The sequence below is a fragment of the Rhincodon typus genome, chromosome 5 (assembly GCF_021869965.1).
Source record: "Rhincodon typus isolate 14 chromosome 5, sRhiTyp1.1, whole genome shotgun sequence".
Lineage (NCBI taxonomy): Eukaryota > Metazoa > Chordata > Chondrichthyes > Orectolobiformes > Rhincodontidae > Rhincodon > Rhincodon typus.
The window spans coordinates 59996957-60024756 of NC_063336.1; the positions used below are offsets into that span (position 1 = coordinate 59996957).

Genomic DNA, 27800 nt, shown 5'->3' on the forward strand with positions numbered 1-27800 from the left:
TGCTGTGTTCATCCAGCTCTACACCTTGTTATCTCAGATTCTCCAGCATCTGCAGTTCCTACTATCTCTGAAACAATTTTAACCCCACTGCGAAACCCTCTGATGCTGCTTGGCCTGCTGTGTTCATCCAGCTCTACACCTTGTTATCCTTGGAAGAACAGCACCTTATTTTCCAGTTGGGGACCCTGCAGCCTTCCAATTCAATAACTTTAGGATTTGAGCTCTCCCATATCTTCTCAGCCCAACCCCAACACCTGGACCTTGCTATCACATATTCTGCCTGTACACACGACCCATTGTCAGCCACTAACAGTCTCCATTAATAGCTATTCATCCTCCGAGCCAGATCGTTATCAACTCTATTGTCGGTCCAACTGTTCTTCTTTCTCTAAATAAAAACTGAAAGAACTGCGGATGCTGTAAATCAGGAACAAAGTTGTTGGAAAAGCTCCGCAGGTCTGACAGCATCTGTGAAGAAAAAATCAGAGTTAACATTTCGGGTCCGGTGACCCTTTCTAACATTAACCTGAAATGTTAACTCTTGATTTTTTTCTTCACAGATGCTGCCAGACCTGCTAAGCTTTTCCAGCAACTTTGTTTTTGTTCTTCTTTCTCTTTTGGGCCCAATCCCCACCTATCATTTAATCCTCAATTCCCACCCCTCACCCTATCTTCCGCATATAAACTAACATTTTCCTAGCTACCATCAGTTCTGAGGAAGGGTCATTCAACATGAAAGTTAACTCTGATTTTCTCCACAGATGCTGCCAGACTTGCTGACATTTTCAAACAATTTCTATTTTTGTTGTTGAAGATTCACTGAGAGTGGTCAGAAAGTATAATTATCTAGAAAAGATTATAAAGCATTATAATAGCATTTGGTAATTATTTACACCAAGGAGAAAGGACATTAACACTCGAATGAACTTATTTCAAACTACAGACACAACACAGTGAGAAGCTGGAGGAACACAGTAGGCCAGGCAGCATCAGAGGAGCAGGAAAACTGATGTTTCTTAGGACCCTTCTTCAGAAATAGAGAAGGGAGCTGGGAAATAAATAGGGTCCCAACCAGAAACATCAAATTTCCTGCTCCTCTGATGCTGCCTGGCCTGCTGTGTTCCTCCGGCTCCTCACTGTGTTGTCTCTGACTCCAGTTCTTGCTGTCTCCAAGTAAATTATTTGAAACTAGACAACTTTTCCTAAAATAGGACGTATCGCCTGCATTTAGGTTTAGATTTTAGATTTAGATGTTATTTTCACATATACTCATGTACAGAAGTACATGAGTACAGTGAAAGGTGTACAATGTTGCCACACACGGCACCATTTTGGGTTCAAAGTAGTGAAACAGAGAAACAAAGTTTAAAAAGTTAAGCATTACAGACCATCATCGTTTCTTCATTTTCTTCAAGGCTACATCAAATAATGGCACAGAAGGACACCATTTGGTCCATAGTGCCTGCACCAGTTCTCTTAACTAGTGCCAATCTTCTGCCTTTTCCCCTCACAACCCTTTTCTATCCAAATAGTCATCCAAATGCCCTCATGAATTCCATAGCCTAACTACGCACTATGTAAATTTTCTTTCCCCTCACACCACCCTTGCTTCCTTTGCATATTTAGCACTTCCTTTGATTATCTGACTGACAGTCCAAAATGTAGGTGGTTAGTTAGCTGCTTTGCAAATTAAAGCAATACCAACAGTATGGGTTCAATTCCTATACACGCTGAGGTTACCATGAAGGACTCACCTTCTCAACCTCTACCCTTGCCTGAGGTATGGTCACCTTCAGGTTTAAACCATTACCAGTCATCTCTCTCCCTCTCTAATGCTGGGTTATGGTCTACTGGGATAGTGGCAAATCTTGGCTGAATTTCGATAAACAGATATATCTGGGCTATTGTGAAATCAATGCCAGTGTTGTAGCTGTACTGATGTAGCTTTGTAGAGGCAAAGCTAGTTCTGAGCACAAGTTTTCTGTATTACAGCCATCATTCTGTTTTACTATATCCAATACATTCAGCCATTGTGGAATATATAAATATCTGACATGGCAGGACCTCAGGAGTAGGCAAGATGGATCATCCATCCTGTTCTGAAGAAGGGTCACTGGACCCGAAGCATTAACCCTGTTTTCTCTCCACAGATGCTGCCAGACCTGCTGAGTTTCTCCAGCAGTTTCAGCTTTTGTTTCAGATTTCCAGTATCCTCAGTTCTTTGGGTTTTTCGAATCATCCATTTATCTATCGGCTGAAAATGTTAGAAATGCTTCAGTCTTATCTTTTACATACACTAAGGATTTAACTTAAAGCCTTTTCATTTACATATATTAGTGCTACACCTGACAGAGCTTTTATCTAATTGGCAACATGTCTTCAGAATTCTAACAAGTTAAATTTCATTTTGGGATTAAACTGATTCCTCTGGTCAGCAAACTGCACACAACTTGGCAGAATTCTGATACAATTTCTTACTGCTGACAGAGTTCGTTGCAAAAATGCACCAGATCTTTTTAACTTATTTACTTTTTTTGTCTGGGATTGTGGAAGGTTCAAACTTTATTGTGCTCTGTTCATTGCATCTTTTAAAACAGTGAAAGTAAACAAAAACCATTATCGCTGTGAATTGGATGTAGCATGGGGTCTCTGTTATATGGTTGGTAAAATTTCCTGTACCAAAAGAAACAACTTGATGCAGCCAATTTAAATTACTTAGTGAAATTAAAAATGATGTCAGAACATTTACTGCCATGATAATAATAACAATCTAGCACAGACATCTAGAGAGGTCCTGAAAAGGATCACAATTTGCTAGTAGTTACATATAAAAAGTGCCCTGCAAGTTTCAAGTTTGAGATACAAATGGGCAGAGAGTGCATTGCCAATGCTTTACTAAATTGCATCAATATTGGGCAGCCAACACAGCTTTTACGGACTGCTAGAATCCATCAAAAAACACTAGGTCATAGAATCAGAGTCATACAGCGTGGGAATTGACCTTTCAGTCCAAACAGTCCACACTGACCATAATCCCAAACTAAACTAGTCCCACCTGCCTGCATTGGCCCGTATCCCTCCAAACATTTCTTATTCATGTACTTATCTCAATGTCTTTTAAACATGATAACTGTACTCGCAACCACCACATCTTCCGGAAGTTCTTTCCATACATGAACCACTCTGTGTTTTAAAATAAAATTGCCACCCGTGTCTTTTTAAATCTTTTTCCTCTTGCCTTTAAAATTGTCCCCTAGTCTTGAAATACTCCATCCTAGGGAAAAGATACCTGTTATTCACCTTATCTGTACCCCTCATGATTTTATAAACCTCTATAAGGTCATCCCTCAACCTCCTATGCTCCAGTGAACAAAGGCCCATTCTATTCAGCCTCTCCTTATAACTCAAACCCTCCATTCCCAGCAAAGTCCTGGTAAATCTTTTCTGAATCCTCTCTAGGTTAATAATTTCCTTCCCATAACAGGCAGCCAGAACTGCAGAGCACCCCAGAAGAGGCTTCACCAACACCCTGTACAACTTCAACAGTAACGTCCCAACTCATATATGCTAAGGTCTGATCAATGAAGGCAAACGGCTAAATGCCTTTTTGACCATCCTATCAAATGTGATGCAAACCTCAAAGAATTATGTACCTGAATCCTTATGTCTCTGTTCAACAACACCACCCAAGGCCCTACTTTTAATTGTTTGAGTCCTGCCTTTGTTTGTTTTAACAAAATGCAATACATTGCATTTACTCAACTTAAACTCTATCTGCCACTCTTCAGCCCACTGACCTAATTGAACAAGATCTCTTTATAATCTTAGATAACCTTCTTCATTGCCCACCATACCACCAATCTTGGTGTCATCCACAAACTTACTAACCATGCCTTCTATATTCTCATCAAAGTCAAGTCTATATTCTCATCAAATCAAGCCTACATGACAAACAAAAGTGGACCCAGCACTGATTTCCGTGGTACACCGTTGGTCACAGACCTCCAGTCCAAAACACAAATTCCACCATCACTCTCTGTCTCCTCCCATTAAGCCAATTTTGTATCCAGTTAGCAAGCTCACCCTGAATCCCATGTGATCTAAGTTTACTAATTAATCTACCATATGGAACCTTGTCAAAGGCTTTACCAAAGTCCAAGTAAACAATGTCTACCATTCTGCCTTCATCAGTCTTCTTAGTTAGTCATTGTACAGAGACGAAGTTCCATTTCATATTGCTGCGGAAAAGCTGGGATAGAGTGCCATATAATTGTCTTTGTTGATCAGTTTTGCTGGGATTTCTGGGAATACCACCCCCTGCAAGTTCCCCTCCAAGCCACACACTATCCTGATATGGAAATACATGATCATTTCTTTACTGTTGCTGGGTTAAAATCCTGGATCCTCCTTCCTTACAGAAATTTGTTTGTCCCTAAACCCCAAGGACTGCAGCAACTCACGAAGGCAGCTCAGTTCCATTTTCACCAGGACAATTAGGGATTGCAATAAATGCTGGCCTTACTAGTGATGACCACATTTCATGAATGAATAAAAAAGAAACATGAACTGGGCAGGTGGGAGATTTAAACTCAATTTTTTCTCCAGAAAGTTTTTCAAGGTATTTTCAACTTTAATTTTTTGGGGGACCAGAAGAAACTGATTGTTTCTCATAGGGTCACAAAAATACACTCTGCCGTCAGATTGTGCAAGGACAGTTCTTCAGAACTAAAAGCTCCACTGGCAACCAGCTCAGCAATTTTCCACCCAACTGATGGGCTGCTTCACCTGAAATTTGCTGACAGCATTTGTACGATGCCAGTGCCAAAAATTTGGCTTTGGCACATGGTGACAACAATATGCAGATTTATGTGGCTGAACAAGTATCAATCACACTGCAGCACAGCGTTATATTTTCACAAAATTATGGTGGAACTACGACAGAAAAGATAATTTCACACTTTATTATCCATTTGGATATAATGAGCATATTTATTGCAGTTGCAGAATGAATATAGCTGATGTATTATTGCTTTATGGACTGGGTATACTAATAAGCTAAGTACCAGGATTAAACCACATGACCAACTGTGCACATACATAGTCATTTGTAACTTATAAGTTGTAGCATGACCTGTATGAGATTTTCAAGTAAACTGAATCCATGCTACTTATTCTGTGTTACTTACACAAGAAATACAACCTGGGTGATCAGTGCTAGAGATTTCCCTTCTAAAAGCAAGCAGTAATGCAAGCTCAAAAACCACAGGAAAGGGTCTCAGCAAAAACAGAAGCAGTGCCTAATTCACATTTACATTTACATTGGGAACACATAAAATCACCACAACTCCAACGAGTACTTGATTTGTGATCCTCGTCAGTCTGTGACAGCTCTAATTGAGCTCTGAAAGCTGAAGGGCCTTCAAAACAAACTTGGGTATGATTCCTGCACAGAAAAAAAAAGCTAAATAAAAAGGGGCAAGACGCGATTGAAAACAGCACATGGCAGAATTTTTAAAGGCAAAGGAAACATATCTGCTGCATGCTGAATTTTCACACAGAGTAACTTTATAGCAGCAAGACTATTATACACTCTCTAGATTTCTTGTAAGGACAGGGAACATCAGAAAGATGACTGCCAAATTTCCAAGCATGAATTGGAGGTTACATATGTCCTATCTGATTGTAGGCTCCTTAATCAAGACATGAAGTTTGTTTTTAGATTTAGCTGTCAGAGAACCAGATAAGCAAGCAGTGAAAATAGAGTTAGCCATTGGAAAGAAAGGGCTGCACAGAATCAACACATAGGACTGTTTCGATAAGAGTAGGGATTCTGCTAGGCTATAGGAAAAACTAGAGAATCAGCTTTGTCTTAAATAAATCTTCAAATTCACCATCTAGAGCTGATGTTTTACAGGCAACAGCCACAAGAATCAATTGATTAGTTTGTTAGTAGATGCTGTGACAGGGGCAAAAATAAAACTGTCTGAGTAGATAATGGAGCTAGTTATAGCTTCAAAACCTGTCAAATGCTTCTATAAAGACCTCTTGGAAAAAAGAAAGGTCATGGAATTAAAATTTAGCCTAAAGATGGCAGAAAATATGCATGTATTGATCCAGAAAGCAACATCTCCAAGCACAAAGTTCAGCTGCCAGTATTGTTGCAGTAGTCAGGATGTAGAAAGCAAGTAAGCTGTGTGGGAAGTACAGTTGTTGTACCCACTGCAAAGCTGCTCTGCTTTCCAATATCTTGCAAGTCATGTGGTGCAAAGAATAGTGGGATTGTGTTTGCAAGGAATCCAGTTCCAAAGATATGACAAGAAGTCACTTTAGTATGCAACTGAACAAGAAAGCATGTGCAACATATTGGCAGCAACCACAGGGAGTCTGACAGAGACAGAAACTCAAGCACATACATGAACTTAGCAACAAAACAGATCAGGGTGAAGATTCTGAGGAAAAGTAAACAGGTTTTCCACATTGTGAATATGACACATAGTGAAACGAGATCAAACAGTTAGAAGCTTCAACCACAATTGAGCAACTGCAGGAACTACCTAGTGTACACATAGGACAGGAGGTCACACTTGTACGTCTACACAGGGAATAGTTGTCCAAAGTGTGCAATTTACAATATTCAATGGAGCAACATTAATGAGAAACAGAAGCTAACTCAGGGAACTGCACAATATTTTAATATTGTAAATTGTATTTAAATATCACACTTAAAATCGGTTTTAAATAAAGAAGATATGGAAGACAATCAAGACAGCAATCAACAAGCTTACAACTCATGCGATTCCAACACACCTGCAAGTTGGGAACAACCAAGTGCGAAGTCTAAATCTCCGGAAAGTTATAGTATTGCATATCTAGATTGTCAATAATTTATGCATTATACAAACGTTTAGACTTTATACCTCTTCGATTTTTCAATTCGTGTTTCTGTATAAGTAGTTTTGCAAATACCCTAATGTATATATGTTTTCCCTCTCAGCGTGTTTAATTTTACTTTGGAAAAAAGACAGATGCCTATTATTGCTTTCAGACCTGGATATGCCAATGAACAAAGGACTAAAATAAAATCACATGACCAACTGTCAAATGCAAGTCCAGCAGAAGAATGGTGGAAGGGGGGTGGATGCATAATTAAATTTGAAATCTGTAATCTGAACAGTTAAATAAACCTGTACGAGTTATTCAGGTAAACAGAATCCACACTACTTAATCTACATTACTTACCAATACAGGGTATATAAGAAATATAATAACTGTATGCTGTTATAAAAATATAAGTATCGTCCAGTCCTATACACCTGCATTCCCCATACAGATGGCCTAAAGGCCCTCCACTTCTTCCTGTCCCGCAGGTCCCACCAGTCCCCCTCCAGTGACACCCTCATTCGCTTAGCCGAACTCGTCCTCACTTCTCTTTCAATTCCTCCCACTTCCTACAGACAAAGGGGGTGGCCATGGGTACCCGCATGGGCCCAAGCTATGCCTGCCTCTTTGTAGGTTACGTGGAACAATCCCTCTTCTGTACCTACACTGGCCCTAAACCCCACCTCTTCCTCCGTTACATTGATGACTGTATCGGCGCTGCCTCGTGCTCCCACGAGGAGCTCAAACAGTTCATCCACTTCACCAACACCTTCCACCCCAACCTTAAGTTCACCTGGACCATCTCTAATACCTCTCTCTTCTTCCTGGACCTCTCTGTCTCCATCTCTGGCAACCACCTAGAAACCGATATCCATTTCAAGCCCACTGACTCCCACAGCTACCTAGAACACACCTCCTCCCGCGAACCTTCCTGCAAAAATGCCATCCCCTATTCCCAATTCCTTCACCTCCACCGCATCTGTTCCCAGGATGAGGCATTCCACTCCCATACATTTCAGATGTGCTCGTTTTTCAAGGACCGCAACATCCCCCCCTCAGTGGTCGAGAACGCCCTCGACCGTGTCTCCCGCATTTCCTGCAACTCATCCCTCACACCCCCTCCCTGCAATAACAACCAAAACAGAATCCCCCTCGTCCTCACGTACCACCCCACCAACCTCTGGATCCAACGCATCGTCCTCCGACACTTCCGCCATCTGCAATCTGACCCCACCACCAAAGACATCTTTCCCTCCCCACCCTTATCTGCCTTCCGGAGGGACCACTCTCTCCGTGACTCCCTTGTCCGCTCCACACTCCCCTCCAGCCCCACCTCACCCGGCACTTTTCCCTGCAACCGCAGGAAGTGCTACACCTGCCCCTACACCTCCCCCCTCACCCCCATCCCAGGCCCCAAGAAGACTTTCCACATCAAGCAGATGTTCACCTGCACATCTGCTAATGTGGTATACTGCATCCGCTGTTCCCGTTGTGGCCTCCTCTACATCGGGGAAACCAAGCGGAGGCTTGGGGACCGCTTTGCAGAATACCTACGCTCGGTTCGCACTAAACAACTGCACCTCCCACTCGCGAACCATTCCAACTCCCCCTCCCATTCCGCAGACGACATGTCCATCCTGGGCCTCCTGCAGTGCCACAACGATGCTACCCGAAGGTTGCAGGAACAGCAACTCATATTCTGCTTGGGAACCCTGCAGCCCAATGGTATCAATGTGGATTTCACAAGCTTCAAAATCTCCCCTCCCCCTACCGCATCCCAAAACCAGCCCAGCTCGTCCCCGCCTCCCTAACCTGTCCTTCTCCCACCTATCCCCTCCTCCCACCTCAAGCCCCACCCTCATCTCCTACCTATTAACCTCATCCCACCCCCTTGACCTGTCCGTCCTCCCTGGACTGACCTATCTCCTCCCTAACTCCCCACCTACACTCACCTTTACTGGCTCCATCCCCGCCTCTTTGACCTGTCTGTCTCCTCTCCACCTATCTTCTCCTCTATCCATCTTCTGTCCACCTCCCCCTCTCTCCCTATTTATTTCAGAACCGCCTTCTCCTCCCCTATTTCTGAAGAAGGGTCTAGGCCCAAAACATCAGCCTTCCTGCTCCTCTGATGCTGCTTGGCCTGCTGTGTTCATCCAGCTGTACACCTTGTTATCTCATAAGTATAAGCACCCATGAATACTTAATATTGGTTAATTGAATTGTTAGTTACTGTTTATGTACTTCACCTGCTTCATAGCAAGGCACTTGTGCTGATGAGAGGGCTGAGTGTTGCCATAACTTTGTAGAATTTTACAAAACACTTGTGTAGATTTCCAAGATGATGCATAAATGTTAGGTACTGTTTTCACAGCTGATAGCTTGATAATTAACTTGGGTTATAACTGTTTGACTTATTTAGTTGTCTTTTAGTCATTTAATTAACAACATTAAAGGGTTAAAAAATGGAAAATGCACCCTGAGTTAGAAAAATGCCACCTCAGTGGGAAATATTTCCCATTGGGACTATAGGTCTGTAAAATCAGTCCTGTGAAGCCGTAATGTGAAGATGAGACTTAAAATGATCTTTAACTAATGGAACTAAAGTGAAGGGAAATAAGGCCCAGTTAGGAAATCAGATGTTTAGCACCCTATATTTAATACATACCATTTTAGAAGGACATATTCCCATCCAACTTATGAATGTTTAACTGTTAAGTGTCAGGTGCAATGACTGCATACATGATTTTTATTTAATGTATATGTGTGAGCAAACAAACTGTGAGAAGGTTGAAATTTAATTAAGTTTATGTAGAAGCTTCTAGCTTCAATAGTTAGATTACAGGTTGCTATAACAACCTATCCGTAAGAAGCAAGAACTGTTTTTGCATGTTGCTATCAGCACAGGCATCTGCATGAACGTGTCACCTCCATAGTGCTAAAGCATAGCTGATCAGATGTAACTGGACCCATGAAAAAATTTCCTTTCAACAATCGGTTTCTAATCAAGAATTTGAAATGTGACTGCTAGAAAATATAATAATAAAGTTTTCTGTACATTATATAAAGTCAAACCAATGCAAGATTGCTTCCTGAGGAAGTCACTTGAGAGACACCCCAGAAACTAAATGGCAAAATTCTAAAACCACTTTGAGCTTTGCTACACAAACTGTATCTGTATTTCTATGACAGTGACAGTAAGAGTGCACCTTAAAATACTTGAAGCGCGAAAAAGAGAGCACGGTTTTATAATTCACAATTTTTGTCAAGACAGCCAATTTTATGACAACTTTTTACCCCAAAGAATTTTGGACTTGAGGAAGAGACTTGCAGCAGGAGCAATTAACAGATACAGAGTAAATAGAGTGCAATCAAAGACACAGGACACAATGATTGCTGTGTTGCTGACCAAGGTGGGGTGGGAGGGGGTGGTACAAAGGGTGGGGCAACTAGCATGGCATCATGACATCTTAAGATAGATCATTATTTCAGAGTCTCAATTAATGACTTTAAAGGATTGTGTAATTATTCTCTCAAGAGATTATAAGTGTGCCTTAAAGTTGTGGGTATTGACAGCAGTGGGAGTGGTAAGTGGTTGATGAACGAAATTAACGTCAAATTGTGCATATTCTATTATTGAACAAGAATTGGTTACCAAATGACTTTTTTCCTACCATGTTCAGACACACTGCATAATTTTTGCAGTTTTCCACTGGCTTGCTGTTCCTCTGTTTCCTGCTGTTAAGAGTTGTTTATATTGTACTAAGATCTGTACTGGTGGTGCCAGTTTCAGATATGATGGACTCACGCAGCCCATTGCAAATTAAAAGTAAATTCGCTTTGATTTGCTTTGATGGCTAGGAAAGCCTATTTCTTTAACAATAAAAACAGAAACTGCTGGAGAACCTCAGCCATACTGACAGCATTTGTGGAGAGAGTAAAACACAGTTAACATTTCGACTCCATATGATTTTTCTCTGGAACTGAAAAATGGAGTAGAAAAAAGATGGATTTTGTATTGTAGACAAAGCTGGGGAAAAGCAAGTAGAACAGAAAGGAAAGTCAAAGGAAGTTTTGAGTTGGAGTTAGATTAGAAATCAAAACTGTCACAGAAGATAATATAGAGTGAGTGGGAATGGTTGTACAAAATAGAGATAGATTCAAAGGAAACAGTTTCAAAGAAACAATTTGCTCACTTCAATTCTTTTGTTTTGTCTGGAGGTTCAAGTCATGAACACTAACACCCAATTTGTTACAATCAGTTCCCAGGTGAGATTCCCGAATTTATTACAGTTCCAGAAGGGCTATCCCAAATTGTCAAACTTCTGGGTGAAAAGGGATAAATTGGGACCCCTTCAGTATTCACTCACATCCTCAGTTGGTTGCTAATGCTGATTTTAAAAGGACCTGTGCCTTATGGATACTTTTCTCCCAGACCAAATATTTTATAAGAAGTCAATTGAACAAGGTTTTCTTGAGTTACCAAAAGAGTAAGTTCATTAGTTACTAAGTGGGAGAAGAAATAATTACACAACACACATTCACACTGATTATAAATAAGAGGTGACTCCAAAAAAAGATAAACATTGAAAGAGTATACAGATCAGTCTCTGAACTCTGTGAAGAGTGGACAATGGCATTTTGCAGATGGTACACTGTGAGATACCCATAGCACTGATATTTGTAGGTGAGATATTGATTTTAAGATGCTTGGGTTTGCAGATTATCTAAAAGTCCTTTGTTCTATTTCCTTTTGAATGTACTTTTGCATGCTTTCTGGTTTCCTGCAGCAAATGGAAAGTTCCTTTGTTTTTACCTGCAGCACAGGAATGACTAAGATTTTTTTCTCTCAGCTGTGACCCTCACAATATGTATCTTCACCCACTACTACTTTCCATAAGACCATAATACCACACAGTATAGGAGCAGTCTACTCCACCATTCAATCCCATTCTCTTGCCTTTTTCCCATAATTCTTGATTCCCTTGCTCATCAAGAACCCATCTATCTCTGTCTTAAATACGCTCAATGACTTGACCTCCAGACCCTTCTACAGGAAGAGTTCCACAGATTAACCAAGCTCCAGATGAAGAAATTCCTCCTCACCTCATTTCTAGAGAGTCATCCCTTCACTCTGAGCTGTGTTCTCGAGTGCTAGTCTCTTCTACCAGTGAAAACATTTTCTCTATGTCCACAGTAACCAGGTATCTTAGTAGTCTGTAAGTTCCCCCTCATCCTAAACTCCTTCAAGCACAGATCCAGAGTCCTCAACCACTCCTCATATAGCAAGCCGTTCATCTCTAGAATTATTCTTGTAAACCTCCTCTACATTCCCTTTGATGCCAGTACATTGTTCCTTAAATATGGGGCCCAAAACTGTTCACAATTTTCCAAATGCAATCTAACCAGAGCCTTTGCAGCGTCAGCAGTACATCTCTGCTCACGTATTCTAGCCCTCTTGAAATGAATGCTAAAATTGCATTTGTCTTCCTAATCACCAACGGAACTTGCATGTTAACCTTAAGAGAATCCTAAACTGGGACTCCTTAGTCCCTTTGTCTTTCAGATTTCCGAAGACTTTCCCCATTTAGAAAATAGTCTATGCCTCTATTCTTCTTACCAAAATACATAACCTCACACTTTCCCACATTGTATTCAATCTGCCAGTTCTTTGGCCACTCTCCTAGCCTGCCCAAGTCCTTCTGCAGCCTCTCTGCTTCCTCAACACTACCTGTCGTTCCATCTTTTTGTCATCTGCAAACATAGCAACAATACCCTCAGTTCCTTCATCCAGATTGTTAATGTATAATATGAAAAGTTGTGGTCCCAACACTGACCCCTGCAGAACTCCACTAGCCACTGTTTGCTATCGTTTATCCCTGCTCTCTGCCTTTGCCAGTTAGCCAATCTTCTAACATGCCAGTACCTTTCTCTAATACCATGCAGCAGCTTGTCAAAGGCCTTCTAGTAACCAAATAGATCATGTCCACTGCCTCTCCTTTGTCAAACTTGTTCATTACCTCCTCAAAGAATTCTAACAGATTTGTCAGGTGTGACCTCCTCTTAAAAAAGCTGTATTGACTCAACCCTATTTTACTATGTACTTTCAAATACTCCACAATCTCACCCTTAATAATGGACTTACCAATCTTTCCAACAACCAAGGTCAGGCTAACCAACTGATAGTTTACTGTCTTTTCCCTCCCTTCTTAAACAGGTGTGGTACATTAGCCATTTTCCAGTCTTTGGCACTCTCCCTGACTCCAGTGATTCCTGGAAGTTCACCACCAATGCCTCTATATCTCCTCAGCTATCTCCTCCTGGGGTATAGTCCATCTGGTCCAGGTGAATTGTCCACCTTCAGACCCTTCAGCTTCCCCAGTACCTTCTCCTTAGTCATGGACTCTACACTCACCGCTGCTTCCCATCTCTCTTGAAGTTTCCTCCAAAGTCATTCCTCTCTGTTAATCTTCCATGCAGCAACATGATCCCAGTCCTTCAATCCCTTACTCCATTTTCCAAGACCTTTGATCCCAGACTTCATGGGAACTTCAGCATGGTGGAACTAGCAGTGGTCCCTGTAGTGACCAAATACCCCCATAGCTACTGGACATCCATTTAACCAGTAGCTCACTAAGGGGGCTTCCTCTCAAGACAGGGCGGACATATCGCTTTATTGTAATTAATGTGCTACTCATTTTAAATAGGTGTGAGGCAGACATTAGGATCTTGAGCAGACTCATCCTGACATTTTAGCCAGCCTGGGGATGGTGGGAAGGGTTTAACCACATCACCCATTAAAATTTAGTCTCATGTCTTTGGATGATGTTGTTCAAGTGACAACATATAAATTAAGAGTCCACATCTAAATAATTAACTTGGCTTTTAATTCCATAGATATTACCTGCTTTGCTGAGTCTTTCCATCAATTTCCATAATTGGGTGGATGTATTTTATACTGAATATCACTTCTGGCAGGCAATACCAGCTGCGGTAGCTAAGCAGGAAGTCAACATAACAACCTCTGAAGAAGTTTCTGCCACATTGGTGATCTCGTAACTCCAGAAAATAAAATATATTTTAAACATTTTAGATATACAGCAACTAGTCAGACTTGAAGTGCCATTTTTGCAACTTTACATTCCATTAGACCATAAGACACAAGAGGCAGAAAGCATTCCCAGTAAGGAAAGAGTATCAGAAATTCTGTTGTGTAAGCTGTGTGTGCCTAATTACTTGTTAATATGGCCTACACAGTTTTGATTTTTAACACTGTAAATTATTTTGAAAAGAAGTGACAACAACTATTTTTCAAAAGAGCACATATATTTTACTGTCTGTGCTACTTTCTCTGTAAAGGGTCAATTTTTTGATGAGCAAGAGATATTTTTTAAGTTTCTCTGCAATTGGTCGTACAGTCAAGTGGTGAGAATGGAATTTCTTTGGAGGTTCCTAAAGTACAGCCAAATGGAGGTGATAAGACACGATTAATGACAGACATCAATTGTAGGTGTGACAGCAAATGAGGTGTTACATCCACACTGGTCACTACCACAGAATGCACATTTACAGAACCAGATGTACCTACTTGGGCATGTGTGGGGAAACCTGTCACTGTAAAATATGCTTTTTGCTCCAAGCTAACTGGCAGCCAATGTCAAGAATATACAAATCACTTTACAAAGGTGTGAAGCTATTAACTCCTTCAAACCCATTGCTCACATCATGGACCATCTAGAGGCAAAAGATTTTTAATTTATAAAGTCATTATGTATAGGTGTAGTCTTGGTGGGCTGAAGGGCCTGCTCCTGTGCTGCAGTATTCTTTGTATTCTTTGTTCATAGCAAAGTTATTTGCCAAATCAGCCAGTCTGCAGACCCAATTCCTAATAAATGCATTTTGACTGCTCCAGGATCAAATGATATGCTTAAAATGGATGTAATATTCTAAGTCTGACTTAACCAATGAATGCAATTAATATTTTCCTAAGTTTGGCGTCACCTTTCATCGATGAAATCCAAAGTGGTTTAGTAAATATGTGCTCCAGAATTGCAATCTGGGAGATAACATAGATTAAGCTGATATGTACGTCATGTCAGGGGCCAGTTTGCTGCCAACTGGTTTGCAGTGCAGAGTGAAACCAACAGTGCGGATTCAATTCTTGTACTAGCTGAGGTTTTCAAGAAGGACTTCCCTTCTCAACCTCCCCCCTCAACTGAGGTATGGTGACCTTCAGGTTAAACCACCACCAGTTGTCTCTCTCTGATGAGACAGCAGTCCTAGATCCAGCAGGACATCTACAACTTTACACTACATTCTAATGCCCAGGCACACATATTGTAAATATTTATTATGTATTCTTTATTCATTGTTGAGAGCAAACTTAAATTTGCTGCTAAATATCAATAACTAATTATTGATTCATTTCATATAACATTCCATCGAAACCAGTTATGCCCACATCATGACATCTACCTTGCTCTAGAATGACTTCAACAATTTTTGCCTCCTATACCCTGCTCAAAAATATTTCCAGTTTTGCATGCCTCCTAACATCAGTCTTTGTCTTGTCTTTCTAAATGGGTGCCTATGTCTGTTTGTGCTGCAGTTTAACACAAACACTTCTTTCAAATAGTGACTGAAGAAATAATCAGGTTAATTTAGCAGAAGCCATTTCTAAGGAGTGTTCGTGTCAGGCTTGGCTTAGTGCTATACTATTACCTTGTATTTTGAAAGCTTTGTGTTAACTCCTCTCCCTTCTTCAGAGACGTGAGCATATAATCATTCGTGCGATTCGAAGTGAGTGCTGCTTGTCTGAGGAGAGACTTTAGACGGAAGTATTATGAAGCGGATGTACGATATCTGACTAGCACTGATCCATGAAGAGCAGTTGAGTTATCCTGGTATCTCAGCTGACATATAGCCCTCAATCAACATAACTTTAAAAAATACTATTTGAGACTTCTTGAGATTACGAAAAAGAATTTATTTTTAACTGTAGTGCGGCGTATGATTGGCACTCCGCATCTAGTTCAAACTTTTTTTGTAATATGGCTTATTTAATGTCTTTTAACGTAGTATACATATTTGAAAGTATCTAAAAAGGCCAACCCAGGTGTGAAAAATGAAACGAATAAAAGACTAAACAGTTTTTTTTTCTGTGCAAGTTTGCACCTGACCCCACTCCCAAGAAAAATATCCCGGTACTCACGGCGTGCACGTTGTATGCTATATATAAGCATTAGGGCTAGGTGTATGATAATACAGTCGAAGACTGACATTCATTGTATTAATGAAGTTTTACGTTATGCTGTGTGTGAATTTGCATTTTTCAATAGTAGCATAATACGTTGCTGGGTGCCTTTCTATTGCACAACAGTCGTCTGATCTGTTGCTGCGTGCGTGGCGAAGGGAGTGCAGCAGTCGGTTAGGTTGCTGTGTGCGTGTACACAGTACAGCAGCAGTTGGATGGGTTGCTGTGTGCGTGTATATTGTGGAGCGGCCCTTTGAAGGCGCGGAGATGCATGTGCGGCACAATGTGAGCGACCCAAAGCCTCGCTGGGCGGGTCCCGCGGAGTGACGCGCACGCTCTGCACGGCGCTCACACGGCGATAGAGTTACATTGCAGTCAGGGCGAGCTGTGGGAAAGCGCATAGAGTTTGGCACAGATCCCGCCGCTGCAAAACTCTCCATCAGAACTCCAGCGACAGAACAATAGTGATCAAACAGTGATCGTTCAATACAAATACTTCATTCTCAGTTATAGCGAAGTGTAAAGTCCACTCTTATTTCTCAATAATAAGGACCATTACAGTCCATTATTTTCATTTATGTAGCAATTTGCAAAATCACTTTATAAAAATGCTGAAGGATTTTAAGTTTTTGACCGTTGCAGTTGTTAACATGTATCAGTTATTTATTTGCATAGATAATGGGTCCACTGATACAATAAATAATTAACTAGCCAAACTACAGTTTTCCTTGCCATAAGATTTCAAGTAGATTGTAAATCGCCATCATTTTTATTACGAGATGGTTCCAACCTGTTCAAAGTCAGCAAATGCCTGACAAACTCAAATATTTTACGTGTATTCTACCTTTTGGATCTTTTCTTATCTCTGGTTCTTTACATTACCTAACATTTGAACTAATCTTTATCTTTATCTATCGCCTAGACTTGCCTGACTTCAATTTGTTCATGTTGCTACCATTCCTACTTTATTACTGCCCAAGCGCGGGTTTATCTCTATTCGTAACTATGACTTCGGCCTAAAAGTTCAAACTGAAAATATAACACTATGAAGTGAACAATAACACTTTCTGTCATAAACGCAGAGGAAAAGTCGTTTAATACGTTAAATCACTCTATCTTCAAGTTACTGCGAAGATTTTCTTTTCGAGAGAGCGACAGATCTGGTGGAGGGTACATTGACTCCCGAACTGCCCTGGGATCTCTGTAATGGTGCGCCATTGTTGCAGTTATTCCGGGAACAGTTGACTTTTGTAGAATCTTTGACCAGTGAGCACGTGTCTATTCGACCAGTGACCACTCCTGAAGCCTTACCATAGATCTTAAATCTAATCCCCGACCGCTAGCAACGGCAGGTACTAAGCACTTTGCACCTGATTCGCACAAGAGACAATAGCTTCTCTATAAGAATGCCGTTTAAAGGGCCATATCTAAAGTGGCTAATCAGAATAATCTCGACATTGACTAACTACGCACTAAACAAATACGTTTCCACACAACCAATGTGTTGTAACTTTACTCTTAAACAATGCTAAATTTGTTATCGATAAGCCCATTACGTTAACAGGAGTATATTTTGTTGACATCGCATTAACTCAACGATTTAGTTTGTGTTGAAAGAAATATAATGTTTTTTATTAATTTTCTTCGTGTCAGTGTTTGAGCGCACATCTCGAAGTGTTTAGCACTGTTGCACCTATCATTCCGGGTCGTAGTGAATCCAAGATAATGTGATTACAAGACCCTTCCGATATTCAGTTCGCATTCTCAGAATTGGTGAATTAAATATTTCTTCTGCTTTTAGCTTGTGTCATGATATATTTTACTGATAATGCACGCAGTCCATTTCCTCCAAGTGCACAGCACAATAAATCATTGCCAAACGTTGAACGTCCCGTTAGCACTTTCTCCCCTATTACAAAGTTTTGATTAATATTACCTGGCTGTTATAATAGGCTAGATCAGTGCAAGGTTAGGCTTCGTTATCAATGTATTTAAATGCCTTCTCATTCGTTTTGAGGAATTCGGCTGATATTTCTGACAAAATGCAACAGTCATTGTTTCCTTGTATGAATAATTGTTATGTTTATTTGTGAAGATATTGTTCAGTGTTGCACAATGTAATTACTTAGTTTTCAACTAAGTATTTCAGTTTTTTTTTTATCCATATACTATATCCAACAGCCTTTTCAGTATAACTGGCTTTGCTCAGTTCGATATACACGAGATACAATATACGCACGTTATACACGTAAATTTTATTGCGCTTGTGTAGCTATATATGAATGTGGAAAAGCAAGGGTTCATGCTGATTAATAGCGTTTCACTACTCCGTAGGAATACGACGCTTCTGTTAAATATTGTTGACGTATCTGCTGAACTTCCATCTGCTGATATGTCGACTTGTCCATTTGCAAAAGGAGGTCATTCGGCCTGCCCGCTCTCCGAATCAGCAATTCATTTAAGTCCCATTCCCCTGTTTTCCACCATAATTCTGCACGTTCTTCCTTTCGAGCTAACAATCGAATTGATTGGGATTCAACCTGTCCCCAGGACAGTTCTACCATTTATTTGTATTAAACGCATCGAGAAGAGTATGGTCGACCCCAAGTATTTAAATTGCTTGCTAAAAGCAATTAATTTCAAAAGTAAGCAGGCGTACTGAGGAAAAGTAATTTTTTTATAGAAATGGGACACGGTTTGTCAGAACCTTTTTATTTGGATGTGTAACCCAACTATTTCAATTGCCAATATATTGAACAGCTAAACGCCGCTGTTTATCACTGCGACAAAACGTACGTTGGAAATCATTAATATCGTTCAAGTCAAATTGTAATATCGCGCAATCTTCGAAGCACTTCGTATAGAATTTCCTTTAATACTTGGGTGATTTTTGGCAGTAAGTTCTATCATTCATTTTAAAATTTCAAATTTTATATTCAATTTTCACTTAAAATGTGTATTAAATTCCAACAGGGTCTTGTTGCTATTTATTTGCTATTATTAGCAAGCTCTTTTCTAACGTCCTGTGATTATAACGACCTATTTACTGTCGGATTAGATTTTATCAACGTTTATAGAAATTGCGGTAAAATATGCAAAGTTGTGCCGTCTCAAAATCAAAACCACGATGAAACACCACGTAATAAATATATGTGGGAAACATTTCTACACGGAGATGTTTACGATAAGAGAAAAATTAGAAATATTGCGAAAGCAATTGGCTTGGTACCTGTCCTCCTGCTGTCTGTAAATGTTGTGCAAACTTTGCGTAAATCAACACTATCAGAGTAATGAGGTGTGAAATGGGCCAAGCACCTCCTCGTCAATGGCATCACAAACACACGAGATGCATAGAATTCAATATCCAAATACCCCTCGGGCTGAGAAATCGCCCTTTATTACAGTGTTTGAATCGGCCATTCGTATTCAATGTGTTCAAACGTTATCGAAACATCACGAGGTCAACAGGTTGGATCCGCGTTTACTGTCAAAACAATGACATGTCTCTTGATCCTGACTCCACTAAGTATTGATCCATGAAGTGACAGGATCTCCAGGCATTTAACAGGCACATCTTTAAAAGCTCGTCTCACTCACTGCGTTTGAAGCAGTTGAGCCCAAGGTTACAAACATGGAAATGTAACATGGTTAATTTACTTTAAAATCGTTTACAATTGCTGCAAATTGGAAACATAAAATATTTACTTTGTGATTTAAAAAAAACAAAAAAGTTAATTGTTACCCTTTCATGCATTGTTGCTTCAATTGAGATCTACTGGTTTAAAAATTCTACTAATTTGTTCTGTTCACTTTCGAAACATCGTTTTCACGTTGTTCAGGTATATTTACAACCGAGGTGATTACTTCCGAAGTAGTTAATCGCATACATATTAGAATCAAAGATAAGTTACACGACTGAACGATTCCATAAATATCTATCCGTACTCAGAAAATATTCTTTAATTCTTCGACAAATGAACGTTGCCAGTGGATTTATTTCATAGAAGCAACAATCCCTTTGGTTCTTAATGTTCCCGAAGTTGAGATCAGTCTGCACTTTGTGACACAGCTGTTAGAGTTAAACTTGCGGAGATTTGCCAAAGTCCCGTAAACCGACTAAATACAGACACCAGAATCACGGCTCGGGACAGTCTGAGAGATGAGGTCAGGATAACCGCCAATAGACTGGTGTGGTGGAAATATGGATGCGGAAGGCGTCCAACCAAAATATACAATGCGCAAATGTGCATTAAGTAATCGCTCTGGGACGACTTTTGCTACACTTTGGACTTGACTAAATGACATTTAATCATATTTTTCAACGTTTTCGGGCTATTCAATCATTGAAAAACAACCTGAAGTTAAATATACCAAACAATTTTATTTGGAAATGTTGCTTAATTTTTTTTTCTCTTTTCAGGGATGTATCTATTCTTCGCACGTTACATAAGAAAGGAATAACAAGCTAAATGAACGTATGACTAAAATGGTTGGAATATTTCGGACAATAATCCGGCTGCCTTGAGACTGAGCAACAATGACCCGTCTGTTTTATCTCCTTTCTTGTGCTTTTGCCCAGAACACCTTGGCTGGAGGTATGTATAGTGGGTGCTGTAATGTTTTTTCAAACCACCTCTTGTGCAGGCAGCGTGTAATTCAGAAAGTTCAAATTACAGGGGAAGTGCTGAAGAAGTGTCCTGTTTCTGTTCACACGGTTATACCGCAGCTTAGCCATGCACCGAGTACAAAAGCGACTCTTTTTTAAAAAAAAAGAAAATCAATGGGTGCTTCTGTCTTTCACTGTGTATAGACACTTTTAACAACCAAGCTTGGTTTACATGGCACATATATATGCGTTTATAACTGCCTCGGAGATTTGACTTCGGGGCTTGAACTTAGTGGAGTACATGCCTATTTGTGTTATCGATCCTGAGCTTGTGTTAAAACTATGTTTCCTTCGAATGCAGCCTTAATTGAACTGTGATTTTGTAAAGGGAAAAAGAAGACAATACTCTTTCTCTAGAGAGATTTGCCACTTTGTTTTTGCAACTGTGCAAAGTAGAATCCGCACTACACAAATCTACTCATTTTACCTATTTATCACTAAAATCAAGCAGGTTCCTGTCCAAATACTGAACCATACTTCTACCAATTAACAAGACAGACATAATAATAATTTATGTTTTAATACTTTCCAAAGAATAATCAAATGTGAATCTTAGACAATTGCATGAACTTACATTTTATAGATTCAAGTATAAGTCTATCAGTATGGAAGGAGTCGTGAAGCTTTACTGCAAATGTAAGACATCTGTTAACATTGCATAGTACTGTTTCCCCTCCCCAAAACAAAGTTTGCAAGTTGCTCTACCAGTCGATTCCCTTTTAAGTGAGCTCTGTGCTGAGCTTTCCCACGCTTCCCTCGACCCGCGTGTTTGACGTACGGAGACGTCATCCTGCCTGCCCACCAATCGGAAAGTGGAAAGGGCGGAGCGACAGTGGAACCTGTCAATCAAAGCAGCCAGACATTGCAACACTGATATAGCTTATACCGTGGGAAAGAGCATTAGACTGGGTTCAGGCTGCCAACAGCGAGCAGGATCTGTGCTTTCAACTCAAAGACCACGCTTCCAAATACAGGTCGTTGACAGTTTTTTCCCGTGGAAATGAAGCGCCCTTGCGAAGAGAGTTCTTCAGACAGTGATATTGATGAAACTATCGACGTGGGGAGCGAAAATAACTACGGAAGGTAAGTGTAGGGTCGTTTTCAACTTTGTATATATTTTTGTGACACCTGTTAATCCTATTCCCTGATGCTTGTCTCGAACGAGAACCAGGCTGACGAGACGTCTTTTTGTTTCAACAGTCAGGGCAACAATACAATTCTAAGAGCTGGCTCCCCGTCTACAACGTCTCAAATTTTGGCCAGGAAGAAGAGAAGAGGGGTGAGTTGTTACTTTATCCACCCCTGTACACGTTCGTTCAAATATTTAACACGCTGTAACTGTACGGTTTATGTTTTCTTAGATCATTGAGAAAAGGCGTCGAGATCGTATTAACAATAGTTTGTCGGAGCTTCGTCGACTAGTTCCTACCGCTTTTGAGAAACAGGTACTTAATACTGATTGTTTTGTCCTTCGGTCTTGTGCTCGATTAGTCAAATAGTTTTCAAAGTGTTATTTGTGACCCCTGCCGTATCACAGTGACAAACTAATTGTAAATTCATAATGGATTTAATTACTGATCGTTGTGCTACATAACCACTTTTACGGATGCTCGAGTGAAACGCTGATCTGAGCGCAATGCTCACATCACCAGATTAAATCTGAAAGCGAATCTGTCAAAATAATTGCCATAATTTCCTTCTTTCCCAAGGGTTCAGCCAAGTTAGAGAAAGCGGAAATACTTCAGATGACAGTGGACCATTTAAAGATGCTGCGGGCGACCGGAGGTAAAGGTAAGGAGTTAATTGAGTGCCTCTTCAGAAGCGATTTGAAGAGGTAGTCTACGTAAATAGCACATTGACAATTGTGGGCGGGTCCGGGTGAGTGCAGTGGAAATGCTAATAGAATCAGTGAGCTCGTGGGAAAGAGCCGGCGGGACAAAAGCAGCACTTGACCTCGGCTTCTGTTTGCTTTCCTAACACTGCGGGATTGAGTGCTTTGTGAAAACCAGGGAGCCGCATGCAGAGATTGTTTGGGCTTTTTTTTTGCTTAAAGCAGTCAGACCTGCCCAGGGAGACAAAACAAACACAAAATACACAAACAGGGTCTTTCAGCAACGTCTCCACACTGCCCCCTAATGTCGATACGGAGCCACAAATCTGTCACCCTGTGAAATCGGTCAGGTCCAGAGCTGGCTCCATCTGGCAAGAGGCAATTCGCTGCAAATAAATTAATTTGTTTAACAAATTTCATCCTTCGCCACATCGTCTTCGCGCGAAATACAAATATTTAAATAGACCAATGTAATTTACTAACAAATATTTATTGCTGGACGCCGAAAAACAGCGGTTAGCAAAATAAGCGAACGGACACTCCGGTTACAGTGTTGATAAACCACTGTGTGAGACCTAACGCTAAAAGACCCACGCATGACGACCCGCCCTCAGTACTGTTTAAACGTGTGGCGATGTTACTTCCATGTTAGCTTTTGGGCCACAGGTACCTGACCGGTTCTCCTGGTTATTTATTCGCTCCGCAGGGTTTCTGGACGCTCACGCCCTGGCCATGGACTTCATGAGCATCGGTTTCCGGGAGTGCCTGGCGGAGGTGGCCCGGTATCTGAGCTCGGTGGAGGGTCTCGATAGCTCGGACCCGCTGCGGCTCCGCCTGGTCTCCCACCTGAACTCTTACGCCTCCCAGCGGGAAGCGGCTGTCATGACCTCGTCGGTCGCTCACCATCACCACCACCACCACCAGCACCAGCAACACCAGCAGAGGGTCCAGCAACACCAGCCGCACTGGACCGCCGCTTTCCACCAGCTGCCCTCCGCCTTGCTGCAGCACCACGGCCTCTCCGAGCTGCACCCAGGTACCGCGGTCCCGGCTCCAGGAGCAGGAGGCTCGGCTCTGCTCACTGCCACGCTGGCGGCGGCGGCGGCGGCTGCAGCTCACAGCGACACGGCGCTGAGAGGGGCCCCGTGCGGAGGAGGCGGCGGCGGGGCGGCGATGAGCGGTCGCATGCCCCCGCTCTCCACCTCCCTCCTCTCGCTGTCCGCCACCGTGCACGCAGCCGCCGCCGCCGCCGCTCACAGCTTCCCGCTTTCGTTGGGCAGCTTCCCCGCCCCGGCCGCCGCCGTGCTGACACCGGGCGGGCCGAGTCTCAGTCCGCCGGGGATCGCCGCCGTCCCGCAGAGCGGCAGTGGGGCCAGCGCCGGCGGCGGTGTGGTCGGGAAACCTTACAGACCCTGGGGCACCGAGATAGGAGCTTTCTGAACGGACGGAGGGGGATTTTAAAGACTGACACCAGTTACATTGTCCCGGGCCCCGTTCTCCCCAGCCCCATCATCCTGCCCCCAACCCCAGTCCCCTGCCCTGCCCTGCCCTGCCGGAGGGATGTTGGGGGGAAGGAGGGACACCCACAGCGGTGCCGGCACTCGCTGCAGGAAATTGCCAAGGCTAGTCCCATCCATTGCCTCTTCCCTCCAATTGCATCGGACTCCTGCTGGCAAACCTGTAGTCCAACTCAATGCATTTGAACTATTTGACCTCTGACACCTCGAACAGAAACAAACAAAAAGTTGATGAAAACAGTAAAGTAATTGCTTGAAAACACTTGCTCTCTGCAGGACCTTGGCTGATAACCCACTGCAAGAGCCACCAGTACTGTTACCAAAAAGTCGACAGCCATTCGACTCGGCAGCTTTCTTCTTTTAAATACCCCAATGTTGACTATTTTGTTTACACAAACTATAGCCAATCGACTGCGACTCACTGAAGAGATTTATCTTCAATCGGCTACTCTTTCAGCCCAGCTAGTAGGGGGAGAAAAAGCCTTCCCATATCTCCAGCAAGTTGACCATAAAGACGGTAGAGGAGTAAAGCAACCCCCTTGGTGATTTTGGACCCATCTCATTAGTAGCGCCATCTCTTGCAATTACAATATGCCTTCTCTAACTCAAGCGAGTTTCTTTTAAATGCATAGCCCACCTTTCCCTTTTGAGACTTCTTACCGCAACATGAACCAGCCTGTCAGAAACATATAGCTTGGGATGTTTGGTGGACCAATGGAATACATTTAGCTTCAGCTGTCTTGACCGCTTTTCAATCTAATATTCTCTTGGAATTCTCGAGAGCGATTTCTAGTGAAATGGGGACTTACAGCAGTCAATCACCACTAAAAACAATCGGATGGAGGAATCAGTTGCAGGAAACGCACTGAAACCAGGAATCGGCCGGTCTCTCCTAAGGTCACCGTATCTGAAGCATCCAAAACAGTAATAGCGAGTAAGCATTCTCACACCGCCGTGCCTCTCCTCTGAATGTTGATCAGATGTTAGCCTGTATTTGGTTCGGAAATGGTCAGCATCTAAGTGGACCCGATGCCATTTCAAGGAATATATTTAGTTGGGAACAAATAAGGCAATATTGTTTCATTTGTATTTCCTCGGAGAATTAGTAAAGGGCTAATTTTCAAGTTCCAAGCTGAATTTGACACTCCATACAATGCAACGGAACGTTTGATCCGATTTATGTATTATAAAATTAAAGAGCAAAACAAGAGTTACAGGACCCGATGTTAACTTCTTTGATCACTGGTCTATTGCATATATTTTACTGATGCAAATCCAAAATTTTGTTTGCCCGGATTATAAATGTCTAATCTTATTAATTAAACATTAACAGAACTGACCACAGAGTGAAAAGAATTCTTTTTGTGCTTCTTCAGATCCACCACACACAGTTAGAATGGTAATTTGATTTAAAACGTGACCTAGAGTGAGACAGTTCCTGCAAATTAACATCCATGTCTTTAAACCAGATTACACTCTATGTCTGTTTTATGGTTATGGATGTCACCAGTCATTTACAGCTCTGCATATTCAGTGTCCTCGATTTACCTTGATTTGAGATTTGTGGGGCAATGTGAACAAGGGAACAGATGCAATGTGATGGGGTTCTGATTAATTTTATGTGCTGTACTTTGCCTTCTTGATCCATTATAATACAATTGTTTTTAGAGTACATCAAGTGACCTGTCATAATTCTTTTAACCCTAAAGCTTTAAGCTAATATTATGGTACTAGGATTAATCTCTGATGCCATTCACTAATTTTCTTTCGAATTGTCCAGTGTGTTTTTATTCTAATCTGCTTGAATGTAATATTTGAAGTAATTTCTCACAGTGACTTTTTATGATATCACACTAACATGTATGTGCAATGAAGTGAGCAAAAATTATTCATACATATTTATTCAGCAGAGAAATTGTCACTTCATGGCAGCAAAACAATACCAAATTGAGGGACATTTTAGTAAATGGTTGTTAAGATCTTTAGGCAAGCAGAATTCTGACAATGAATTTACTTTTGCTGCATTTTTGTTTTGCATCACATACTTTTTCATGCCTAGAATACTTGTACTAATGCTAGATTAATAAATTCGCTCAACAATTGCTGCGGGATGATTCTTTTGGAGAAGGGGTTGTTCACAATACTTTAAGTGAAACATGAAAATTATTAATAAAATATTAATTATATGATGATCACACATTGAAAAGGAAAATGTTGTCACACAATGACTCTTAAACAGGCTGAAGTCTCACCTTTTGCTTTTGGAAATGACAGCGCTAGATGACACAGTAACTATCAAAAACTGTGAAATCTCATGTCCAGTTAAGCTTATCTGGAATTTAAAAGATCACATTCTATGACCCGGGCATTTTGTCCATTTGCATCAAATCAATTCAGTTTAAAGCTAACTTCCATTCTCCATAGCAAGCCATCGTAGTTAATACATGAACACATGCTAAATATTGCTGAATATGTATGTCCATAGCTGAAGTCTGTGGTCTGCCCTAAGTCTAGAACAGCATTTTTAAATGCGTTCATACTTCTAGGTTTGCATGCAGAAGACAATTTTGTAATAAGAAGCTTGAACAAGAAGTTTCCTGGGTGTGCAGGTACACTCTTGGATCATCCTCAGAATATGTTCCTTCACTCTGTTTTTCCAGTTACATTCCCACAGTACTAATCTGTTTCTAATACACTGTAACAAGGCTAAGCAAATGACGTATAATTTTGAGCTCTGTTGCAAATGCAGCTTATTCACTCAGTTAACTCAGATGACTTAGAAATTTATATGTAAAGTCAGAAATTAGAGCTTGTATAAAGATGAAGTACTGTAGTTAATATGTTGCACTTGAATTCTCTGCTGTGTGGAGAAGTCAGTGATAATGAATATGTTTACTGTATGCAGGAGATGATACAATATAAAATGACACTTTTGCATGTGTACCTGCATTCTGTAATCTATTATGCATTAAATGTTTCTAAATATACACTGGTTTTTACAAAAAAAAGTGCTGTTTATTCAATGTCATCTGCAATACTTTAAGAAATGTTCCCTAATTAATACTAATTATCTCAGTTACCAGTAAACAATCTGGTAACTGTTTTGTTTTCCGGTTGTTAATTATCAGAAACCAAGATTTCATTTTTTTTAAAATCACATTTGATTATAGTTAGATGTCTACACTGAATAGTAGAAATGAAGCATGAATTATATACTTCAATATCAAGACTGTAACTTGAGACATTTTTTTACATCAGCCATGTTCTATCAATATCACTATTAGTCTTCCTTTGATAGTTACCCATCCTAGATATCAAATAAGTAAAAAGTAAAGGCACCTATATTATGAGATATATAACCTCTATTATTCTCTCTGATTTTCTTAATTTGGCATTGCTTTTCCAACCAACCTTCTCTGGAAGTTGTGGAAGTCTTTCCCATTTCAGAAAAAAAGTGTCAGCTATTTATTTACATTTACATTTAACCGAAGCAGTCAAGGTTTCTCAGTGCTATATTGTAGGGTTTTATAATCCAATAGGGGGAGACATTTCTCACAAGGATGAATCAAAATGTCAATTGTGCATCTCTGAAAGGCTCGCTCAATTCAAGTGGATGCAGTCAGATCTCCTGTCCTTCCGAAGATGAAGGAATGAGTC

At 40.9% G+C, this 27800-nt stretch overlaps 1 protein-coding gene across 1 annotated transcript; it reads left to right on the forward strand.

Annotated features, from left to right (window-relative positions):
• Positions 1-21659: 21659 nt before the first annotated feature.
• On the forward strand, positions 21660-24539 carry hey2 (hes-related family bHLH transcription factor with YRPW motif 2). Its single transcript, XM_020520968.2, has 5 exons — positions 21660-21878; positions 21996-22074; positions 22157-22240; positions 22505-22586; positions 23333-24539. The coding sequence occupies exons 1-5, from the start codon at positions 21796-21798 to the stop codon at positions 24064-24066; spliced, it is 1062 nt and encodes a 353-aa protein (XP_020376557.1). The 5' UTR covers positions 21660-21795; the 3' UTR covers positions 24067-24539.
• Positions 24540-27800: the final 3261 nt, after the last annotated feature.